General features: G+C 39.6%; 1 protein-coding gene across 1 annotated transcript in view; it reads right to left on the reverse strand.

Annotated features, from left to right (window-relative positions):
* abca2 (ATP-binding cassette, sub-family A (ABC1), member 2) overlaps window positions 1-11,420 on the reverse strand; it is a 203,868-nt gene extending 192,448 nt beyond the window's left edge. Inside the window, 1 exon segment of the mRNA XM_073466441.1 lies at window positions 11,355-11,420. Coding sequence (XP_073322542.1) covers window positions 11,355-11,420 — 66 coding nt within the window.
* Between the last annotated feature and the right edge of the window lie 263 nt (window positions 11,421-11,683).

Here is an 11,683-nt window from a genome sequence, read left to right on the forward strand (position 1 = left end):
GGCATTTCAACATCTCAGCAGATTTGCCTGCCTGATTTTTTCTGAATGATTGACTGAATTTGAAGATGATGTTGCTGTACAAGAGTGATGAGGCTGCGTGTGAACAGACCATGCACACTGATGCCTTTTATTATTTCTGGGTTATTTTTCTAGAAGATTCTTGGAGCCAACACCTCTAACTTGGCAAAGCATCTTACCAACAGACATCCCGACTTGTTCAAGGATTTCAAAGAGCGACAGGTTAGCGAATGTGGTAGATAACATAATTAAAGTTACATGTACTCAAATATAAATCAAATGAGCGTGATTTATTTTGAGACAAGCGAACATTTTTCATCAACGTAGTTTGACGAGGCAATTTGCTAAGGGTAATGATAACTGTTCACATGTGTCTATAGAACGAAGTCCTGGGGAAACGTTATCTCGTTTCACTGTTTACTGTGTAACGTTTTATGGATGGAATAACAATAAATCTATCTTGTCTTGACTCTGAAGCTAAGTTTGACGAGGCAATTAGGGCAATCATAACAGTTTGCCATGTTGGAAAGTTAGCTAAAAATCTATAGCCAAACATCTCTATGCAAATGCAACATTCACACTGGCAATGTTACTTTTACCCTAACTTGTAAGCTACTACAAATCAGGCATTCAGAATTATGCAGATCAACAACATTGGTTATAAATTATTAATGTATACTCAATCTGTAGGCTACTGGTAATGATAATCATGGCATATAGGCCTACATTTTTGTCAATTATTATTTCTGTTACTAGAAATGCACTCAGTAGAGTGCAGACCTCTGCTAAGCAGGTCTATTGAGTCATTTGTGTTTAGTCTACTGTGTTGTGCAGGCTAATAATCCTGGGTTTGAGCTTTACATCATGAAGTACTAGACTTACAGTGAATGTCAAGTGAAAACTGAATCGGCAACCACCCAGTTGAAGCAGCTGTGTTTGAAAATTGATTGTTTTTTTAATTAATAAAAAAACAGGAATTTCTGTACTTGTGTTCATTTCATCTGATATAGTGTAAGAATTATTATTATTATATAAATATTATTCACTCAAGATCCCCTCAGTAAATAATAACAAGCTATATTATTAGCCCCCTCTTGTGTGCAGTTTAAACATAGCACCCCTCCCGCCAAAAAAAATGTTCTTGACTTTTCAAGGCAAGACAAAGGTGATGGCTAAATCCCAGATTCTTAGTCAAGCTAATTTCTACATTAATATTAATAAATTGTACAATCAATAAAACAGCTAAAACTTAGCGTAAATATCCTCTGTTGTCCATGTTAAATCCACTATTTCTTGTCAGGGGGACTGTCATCTAATAGGACCTATATTATTCCACAACTTTTCCCGATGTTTTAGATTTTTGCCGTGGTATCGTTTCAGTATCGATATAGAGGTATTTTAGGCAGGTATCGTATCAAAGTCAGAATTTTGGTATCGTGACAACACTATTGGGTTGTACACAATCGCCTGTTTAGTCCTTGATTGCCAATAGCTCTGATAAAGGAGACATGTGATTGTGATACTGTGTTTTGTTTTGTTTTTTGAATGATCATGGTCTTGTCCTTCACTACACTGAATATCTTCAGTTAAGTTTTGGTTCAGGGTTTAATTTGACATGTCAAATATAAAGTCAATTCACTCCTCACAGGAAGTACTGTTCATCTCTGTATAATGTCTTCTATCTGTCCAAAGAAGATGACTAAAGTCACATCACATAAGTATCTCAGCTCAGGCATGGAACAGTAATGCCTTGTTTCCACATACATATGTGTACGGAGGCAAGTCACAGAAAGTTCCTTCAATTCAGTTGCTTATGTTGATTGTCAAGTGAGTTTGTATAATCAAAAAGATCTAGTTTATATAGTTCTAACACATTATGAATCTGAGCAATGTTATTCTGCTAAAATATGGTTATACAGATGTCCTGCCTTCAGAGGAAGCCTTTCCCACTGCGTTACCTTTACTTTATAATATAATTTTTCTTTATACCCCATTGGACCACAATGTGCTCAGTAATGGCAGAGTGGCGCTATCCATAATTCATCTGGTTGACTCAACAGGAAACAGATGTTTGTAGTCTAACGCTATGTTATTATGACTGCTTTGGCTAATATTTAACTGTAACAGCTCTTCTGTGAACATAGTTAAATGAATTAAAGACGTGTAACGTTAAGTTACTGTTTGTACTTGCATAAGACTATAAGTGAAACATACAGTCTGATGTATATGTTTACACCCAGCTCAAAGGCAGTGTGGAGATCGTTGTTAATTAGCTGTGGCAGAGTGTAACTTTAACCAGTGGTGCAGGTATACGGTATATAACTACATATTTTTCAGTCGTCATTGCGTATACCCACTTATAAATCCCTGCTGATGCACATCTTCATTACATTGTTTGAGGGAACTGTAGGTAACTGCATACTTGTGGACACAACCGTCACTCATGCTAATGTAGCTCCTCAGGGATTTAAGCTGTTATTTTTATCATTTTGACAATCTAATCTGTGACAACACATTAGTTAAGGTTGTAAGGACTATGGCTGGTGGTAGCTGTTGTTGATTTTGTTCAAATATGCCAAATTGTATCGGTTATTTTTCTTCAGATGATGGGGCTAAACTAGCTAATATGTGCTAATGACAGTTGCAACTTGTTGCCATAGCAACAATAAACATCACATAATGTTATGGGCTGATGGAATGTGAATACTGTAGAGTTCAGAATCAGGCTATACAATACTATGAACGTTGCCATATATTATTGTCAATTTTTTTTTCATTTCTGTCGTTATTATAGTAAGAGGTCATTTGAATGTCTATAAGCAGGCCCTACATGTTTTGTAAATGCAATTTTAAGGTCATCAATATCCATGTTATCCATTTTCCTAAGCTGCTGACACAGTTGCAGTGTTACTGTACAAAGGCTCTTGATCTCAGTGTGACAATGCACCTTGTGAGGGCCTGAAGACCTGTTGGACAATGGCCCATTAAGTGAACCAAAAGGTCAACTGTAATGCTAATCAGGTGTTGTACTGTAAGATAAGCAGCAGATATTTGTGAACACACTGTTGATCTTGAAACCGCAATATCCCCAGACTCCCTTGAAAAAATTACGCAATTTTGTGAGTTGTTGGGTTAGGAGAAACTTATCTTTGTGAAACAACACATTTTTAATTATTTTGGCTTTATTTATATAGCACCTTTAAAACAGAGTTTACCAACAGTCAAGCCACACACAAGGAAGTCTAGTCTATGGTGAGTTTAAACAAGAAGGCAGAACACAAAATGTAAAATCATAAACTCAAGATGAGTTATTACAAGTAAAAGGAATAAAAGTGATAAAACAGGCAAAATCGCAGAAAAGGAAGAGGGAGGGAGAAGAAAGAAAATAAGTAACAATAAAAATAGATAATTTAAAAAAGTAAATACAAAAATAGAAATAAATAAAAGAATAAAAAAGCCATTAACGAAGGAACAGATAAAAAGATTATAAGCAGTAAAATAAATTAGGGACAATAAATAGATAATAATAAGAAAATAAAAGCAGTAAAGGACAGTAAGAAGTAAGGAAAAAGACATCACAAGGGAGGAGTTATAAACAAATACAGATCTTGTGTACACAAATGTGATACCCGTGTTTATTTCAAACTGAACTCTAGCCATTGCTACAGAATGTTGTCATTTCATATTTTTCTTGAACATCTCTGTGCGTTGTTTGTACACTCATCGCATACAGAACGGGCGAGCTCTCAGAGACCGGTGCATGTCCGCTGGGCTGGACAGCAGCTGCAGCTGGCAGCTGGCAGCTCTGGTGGTCGCACTGTTAAGCTTTACTAGGCTACATTATAATTGCTTATTCGTTATTAGTGACAATAATTTTAGATGCTGCTTACTGTTTATAGCCTATACTATTTACAACACCAAGATCTAGTTTGTAGGCTTTCAAAATAAAGGTTTGTCCAGCGGCAGCTTGGCATGCAGCCGATGCATGATTACATATTATGTGCAATACACTAACCCTAACTTTAGAGTAACAAACTAATACCCACCAGGATTTTGATTCTCAAAGACAGTAAGCTGCTAATTAATGCGCTCCAACACACGCTTTGATATGGACTGAGTCAATGAGGAAATAAAACAGTGTGTCTGGTTCCAGAGGGAGGAGAGAGAAGCTCTGGGCCCTTATGTGTTCACTGTAGTCTGGACTGTTCACATGTGCCATCTGATGGATGTTGGTGCGCACTGCAGCTAATCCAAAATCAGCTGGATAAAATAAAAGTCCCCCCCTCCTTTTCTGCCACGTTGCAGCACCTTTAATGCCGCGGCAATGGCGTCCTCTGAAAGGAGAGACATCTGTACATTATATACAGTCAGATTTATCAGTCCGATGTGAAATACAGTCAGATTTATCAGTCTGATGTGAAATACAGTCAGATCTTCTTGACAGTTTGATATGAAGTTTGATATCACCCTCCAGTTCTACCACTGTTGTATCCCTCTATAATGTCACCCATGGCTAAACAGGTAGTTTGTATCCATCTGTAAAGAAATGCATTTCTTTGCATTGGACACTAGGGGCATTATGCGTAGGTTGATCTAGGATCTAGGATCTATGGACACCAGTCACATATGTATGTAAAAATGAGGCTTAAATTAAGGTTTTTCTAGTCTTATTAACCACTCAAAGCGCTTTACAACACAAGTAAGCATTCACCCATTCACACACACATTCATACAGTGGTCGTCAGGAGCGACAACCATTCATACACACTCACACATCGATGGAAAAGCCACCAGTAGCAATTTTGGGTTCAGTATCTTGCCCAAGGACACTTTGACATGTAGACTGTAGGGAATCGAACCCATAGGGTAAGATAGTTAGCTCCCATGCTAGTAGCTAGCCTATTACTGTATGTGCAGACGGAGTTGTCTTGGCATTAAGCCAAGGCAACAATAGTCTATATTATTTGTGTGAAGGATCATGACAGACAAAATGACAACATTACTCTTTAAACTGACAATTTCATAATAAAATTTATGCAGCGTAAAGAAGAGTACAGGAACCATAGATGGCTTTTCGCAGAAAAAGCAGACGTGTACTCCGCAACAAGCAACTGCTCTCACCGAGTCAATCCTAAACATGATGGTCAAAGACATGAGGCCACTTTCATGGTTGACGGGAAAGGATTTCAACAAATGACTCACCAGTTCAACCCTGAATATACACTGCCATCCAGAACCCATTTCACCCACTTGATGGAGAAGAAATATGAGACAACCTTTACAAACATAAGTGATCTCTCTGTCTCTCTCTCTCTCACTCACTCATTCACACACACACACACACACACACACACACACACACACACAGATATTTGTTGCAATAGAATGTAAAGATTGACTTAAGATAGATTAAATATTGATTAAATTATAAAAACGGCCACAACAACGTAAATAAACACACTATAATGTAAAAGTATTTTGTATCATGACAAATCATAAGTAAATTATATCAAAAATTCTGATAAACAAGTAATTTAATTCTGATTAAATCAGAAAATGACCACAATAATGTAAATAAACATTAACACATGTTAAAACAGGTTTGTTAAATGTTTACCATATACACTGTGTGGGTTTTTATGCTACTAATTGGTAACTAAAATTAGAGATAGACCGATATGGTTTTTTCAGGGCCGATACCGATTATTAGTAGTCAAGGAGGCCGATAACCGATATTTGGAACCGATATTCATTTGCAGTAAAAGGGAAAATATTGGCGTCAAAATTTTGAATAATACAAACTCCATCATGCTTAATTTACTACAGTATTTGGGAAGCCTGTAGTTGATTTTATTATGTAAATGTTATATTTTAACAACATGTGATAACAGGGACCCTGTCATTCAAAACTAGGCTGCTACATTACTAACGATTAATGTAACTATCGCTGAAAAAATAGTACAATAGCAATAGGAGAGACTATTCATCGCTGAACACCATGCAGTTCATGTAGGCTTTATGATGCAGTTACATTATGTCTTAAGTCTTGAACAGCAATATCCTGCTCCTCTCTACAAGAAACTGTCAAAGACAGCTTCAGGACACACTTCATCTAACAATATGTCATTTTCTGCTTGGGATCTCTCAATCAACACAGAAAAAGGTCAAGTAAAATAACTTGGTAGTTAAACAGCCATTATTGCCCTACAGTTTTCTCTCAGACAGACGGTGCTTTGCTGTCAGTTTCTGCAGCTCCTCATGTGGCTTACACACACACACACACACACACACACACAAACACTTCTTACTTTTATCACTATTTCCCTATCAATATTATCAGCAATCTTGTTTCAAGTGATTAAACCGTTTGTTGCAGCTTTCCAATCCCTTAAAGTCGCTTGAGAGGTAGAGAATAGGTCCTGTGTATTTGTATGACACGCTGCTGCCGATACAGAGAAGCACGCTGAGTCCAGGTGAGTTTCAGGGTATTTAATAACAAAAGAGCTACTACAGCGGCTTTTAGATTATTCGCGCACATCAGATGGAAAAGGTTTATCAAAACAGTCAAACTTGAACAAAAGGCGGTCAACAAAAATTACGGCTACCTAACTCGCCTCTCTCCCCTCCCAGTGCAGGTGATTCAGCCCCTATTGTAACCTACTAGGGTGCCCATGTGACCCAAACACCACATATCACCGTGGCAACCAGACCAAACAAATCGAAACCCAAATAATCCTCGGCAAAACAATGTGTGGCTCCTACACCGTTAAAAACACTAAATAGCCTGCAGCATCTTCACTTTAATAATCAGTGTTTATCATAGGAACAGACAGCTGCCGTTAACGTATTGGGCCTCACAGTAACGTCAGTAGTCGTGAGTTGTAGAGTTTCGCTACAGTCTGCTGAGCGTCTAGAGCCAGAGAAGGGAGAAGGTAATGGCTGCAGCCTGCGGAAGGCGGGACTGGACGGTCCAGCCCCGCCTTGAAGGTCCAGCCCCGCCGACAATACCATTTTAGGATCCGTGTGCCGGTTCCAGATGAGAAGAAGGAAGCTCTGTACCACCATACCACTGCACACGCATACAGAGACCGGACAATAAAGGAGAGTGCTTGGAGAAAAGTCAGAGAGGAAGTTGGACTACCTGCTAAGTTATGAAAATATGTGTCTGTTACTTGATTACAGCGGTCTGTTGTACTTTACTATGGATGTTAAATCCAGGTTCCAATCATATTGATCAAAGGACACTCAAAGCTTGGTATTGTAATAGCAGTTATAAGTTCAATTTTTTATCTTGTGGTCCCTGTTGTACTACAATGAAAACTATTTTCATGGATAAGATACATTTTAGTATCTTAATCAACTAAACTACCTACTAAATAGGTATTCCTCATGGTTTGCCCTCTCAAGGGCTGAGTGGAAGTTCTCTGTGTACATGTATGCAGTACTAGTAAACCTGAACTCAATTCAGTCCAGTTTTATTGCAGGGAAGCACGTTGAGGTGAAGGCTGATTAGCTTTTAGCGTAACGTTAGCCCACCGGTCCGCTTTCTCCTTCTCTCAACTACTAACGGCTGCAACACGCAGGACGGCGGGTTGGATGGTCCAGCCCCGCCCACATCCAGTACCTTAATCGTGCTTCGTTCAGGACAGTGGGGATTTCGGACTTTTATGAAACTTGCTGCATTTACAACACCTGCGAACTGTAGGACTTTGTAATTTTCTTTTTAACGTACATAAATGTTGTCATCTATAAAACTAAATGGAAAATCTATAATTAGATCAGCCAAAAAAAGACAAATGCACTTATATTTTGTAATTAACATAGGCCTACATCATTATTTGCCTCTCTACTTGCTCTCTATATCACTATTCCTACAATGACTCCTTTTCATCTTCAAGTGGATGTCATGGGGGTAATAAAAGCACACACAGGTCCAGTAACAGGTATTGTTTACTAGTACTGCATACATGTACACAGAGAACTTCCACTCAGCCCTTGAGAGGGCAAACCATGAGGAATACCTATTTAGTAGGTAGTTTAGTTGATTAAGATACTAAAATGTATCTTATCCATGAAAATAGTTTTCATTGTAGTACAACAGGGACCACAAGATAAAAAATTGAACTTATAACTGCTATTACAATACCAAGCTTTGAGTGTCCTTTGATCAATATGATTGGAACCTGGATTTAACATCCATAGTAAAGTACAACAGACCGCTGTAATCAAGTAACAGACACATATTTTCATAACTTAGCAGGTAGTCCAACTTCCTCTCTGACTTTTCTCCAAGCACTCTCCTTTATTGTCCGGTCTTTGTATGCGTGTGCAGTGATATGGTGGTACAGAGCTTCCTTCTTCTCATCTGGAACCGGCACACGGATCCTAAAATGGTATTGTCGGCGGGGCTGGACCTTCAAGGCGGGGCTGGACCGTCCAGTCCCGCCTTCCGCAGGCTGCAGCCATTACCTTCTCCCTTCTCTGGCTCTAGACGCTCAGCAGTCTGTAGCGAAACTCTACAACTCACGACTACTGACGTTACTGTGAGGCCCAATACGTTAACGGCAGCTGTCTGTTCCTATGATAAACACTGATTATTAAAGTGAAGATGCTGCAGGCTATTTAGTGTTTTTAACGGTGTAGGAGCCACACATTGTTTTGCCGAGGATTATTTGGGTTTCGATTTGTTTGGTCTGGTTGCCACGGTGATATGTGGTGTTTGGGTCACATGGGCACCCTAGTAGGTTACAATAGGGGCTGAATCACCTGCACTGGGAGGGGAGAGAGGCGAGTTAGGTAGCCGTAATTTTTGTTGACCACCTTTTGTTCAAGTTTGACTGTTTTGATAAACCTTTTCCATCTGATGTGCGCGAATAATCTAAAAGCCGCTGTAGTAGCTCTTTTGTTATTAAATACCCTGAAACTCACCTGGACTCAGCGTGCTTCTCTGTATCGGCAGCAGCGTGTCATACAAATACACAGGACCTATTCTCTACCTCTCAAGCGACTTTAAGGGATTGGAAAGCTGCAACAAACGGTTTAATCACTTGAAACAAGATTGCTGATAATATTGATAGGGAAATAGTGATAAAAGTAAGAAGTGTTTGTGTGTGTGTGTGTGTGTGTGTGTGTGTAAGCCACATGAGGAGCTGCAGAAACTGACAGCAAAGCACCGTCTGTCTGAGAGAAAACTGTAGGGCAATAATGGCTGTTTAACTACCAAGTTATTTTACTTGACCTTTTTCTGTGTTGATTGAGAGATCCCAAGCAGAAAATGACATATTGTTAGATGAAGTGTGTCCTGAAGCTGTGTTTGACAGTTTCTTGTAGAGAGGAGCAGGATATTGCTGTTCAAGACTTAAGACATAATGTAACTGCATCATAAAGCCTACATGAACTGCATGGTGTTCAGGGATGAATAGTCTCTCCTATTGCTATTGTACTATTTTTTCAGCGATAGTTACATTAATCGTTAGTAATGTAGCAGCCTAGTTTTGAATGACAGGGTCCCTGTTATCACATGTTGTTAAAATATAACATTTACATAATAAAATCAACTACAGGCTTCCCAAATGCTGTAGTAAATAAGCATGATGGAGTTTGTATTATTCAAAATTTTGACGCCAATATTTTCCCTTTTACTGCAAATGAATATCGGCTCCAAATATCAGTTATCGGCCTCCTTGACTACTAATAATCGGTATCGGTATCGGCCCTGAAAAAACCATATCGGTCTATCTCTAACTGTGACTCCATACAACAGCAGAGGAAGGCCAATGTTCCAGCAGAAAAATCAGCACTTGATAGCCTTCTTCTCTCTGACTCAGACGGTTTGAGTGAGCAGGACACAAACACCCAGGAGGACCAAAAGATCCAAATGATCAGAAATGAAGTTACTTCGCAGAGCCAGCAACACCCAAAACAGGAGACCCTCTCAGATGGTGGAAGGAAAATGGGGGTCGTTTTCCCACTCTGAAGCTAGCAAGGTCTCTTTTGTGCATTCCTGCAACATCCACCCCAGCAGAGCGAATCTTCTCTGCAGCTGGGAATATCTGCTCTCAGAAGAGAGCAAGCCTCACTCAAGGCCAATTGGAGATGCTGACTTTCCTCAGTATGAATAAACTGTGATTGGCCTGTCGCTTCATTAAGTTGCATCTTGCAACTCTTGAGTCTTTCAACCAGAGTATGTTTGTTTAACAAACTTTGTTGTGCATGCTGATTGTTATGCACAAAATGCACTTTTGTTAAAGGAAAGAAAGTTTATTTTATTGCTGCTGCCACTTAAATAAATATAATAAATAAGAGCCATTGTTTTTTGTATATATATATATAAACATACAAGTACAAGTATTTTAAAAGTTGTTTGCTTGTCATCTGGCCAACAGACCTGATGAAGCATGAATTCAGGCTTTTTACAGGACGGCATTATGATGTTGTTAATTCGGCGTCCTTTGATCTATTTATTGCAGTCAGATCACAGAGAAATCTCTTCGTTTTGGGTTCATACTGATATGGTTCGCGGTTATTTTTATTTGCGTTACTCGCGCGAGTAGACGCGATTAAAAATGTGTAACCCCACGATCAAACTTGCGCTAGTAATGCAACGCAAATATTTTCTTCGGTTTGGTCTGAACACGGCATTAGAAGTCCCCAAATGTGTGGAACTGCAATACTGAATTACTAGTGTAAGCGATTTAAGATGCTGTCACATTATAAAAACGATATATTCTTTACCTATCAGATAATATATTCTACAGTAATAACAACAAAAAAGTCTGCACGTCTTCAGTTTGTCCTAACAAATATTAGACATATGTGTAGAGTATGAGCAGTTTAGTCTGAGGTCGAGGTTGGTATGAATGATTTGATTAGATGTTGTAATCCTGTGGTTACACAATCAGTCAGGCTGCTGTTTTGCTGCTTGTGGTTATGATGGAATACAAACCTGATTACCTGAAGACAACACGTCGAGCTTATGTTCAACATTAAATATGAGCTGAGCTCGAACAACTGTTGTTTATCCACCAACAACAACCTGTTTGACAGTGTGGACAGAGAGACAGAGAGCAGCAACACCCCGGACATCATCATCATCATCATCATCATCATCATCATCATCGTGCTCCTTATTAAGCTCACTGCAGTATTATTGTATCGTCTGCCGGTAACATTAGCAGACAGACAGGTGCTGCCGCTGGAATCAGCCCCAGAATGACGACAAGCGGAGCAGACTGAACCGACGCCCGTCTGCTCCTCAACCAGCACCGAGCGAACACGGCTCACTTCACTATCATTTCACATACTGTTCTCTCAACACACGGCTCGCCTCGTCTTACCGGTCCCCTCCTCTTCAGAGAGATGTTCTTCCACAGCAGGAGGTGGAGCTGGTGCAGGAATCCCATTTTGCCTCCCACTTCTGCTTCACTGTGTCCTAAATGTACCAAATTAGCATCCCGCCGGTGGCCTGTGACTGCATTTAAACAACCGGGGGATTTCTATCCCGTTCCCAGGCATCCCGTCCGAGCTTGTCACGGTACACAAATGTGTCGGCCTCAGCTGATATGGGGGAATATTCTGATGATCTAGTCAGTGTGTTGGTCGCTTATCTGCCGGTGACTGTCGCTAAAAGTCGTAGCGGGACTGTCGGTGCTCCGTGTGTCATCCT

The sequence above is a fragment of the Pagrus major genome, chromosome 5, assembly GCF_040436345.1.
Source record: "Pagrus major chromosome 5, Pma_NU_1.0".
In the NCBI taxonomy this organism is placed as follows: domain Eukaryota; kingdom Metazoa; phylum Chordata; class Actinopteri; order Spariformes; family Sparidae; genus Pagrus; species Pagrus major.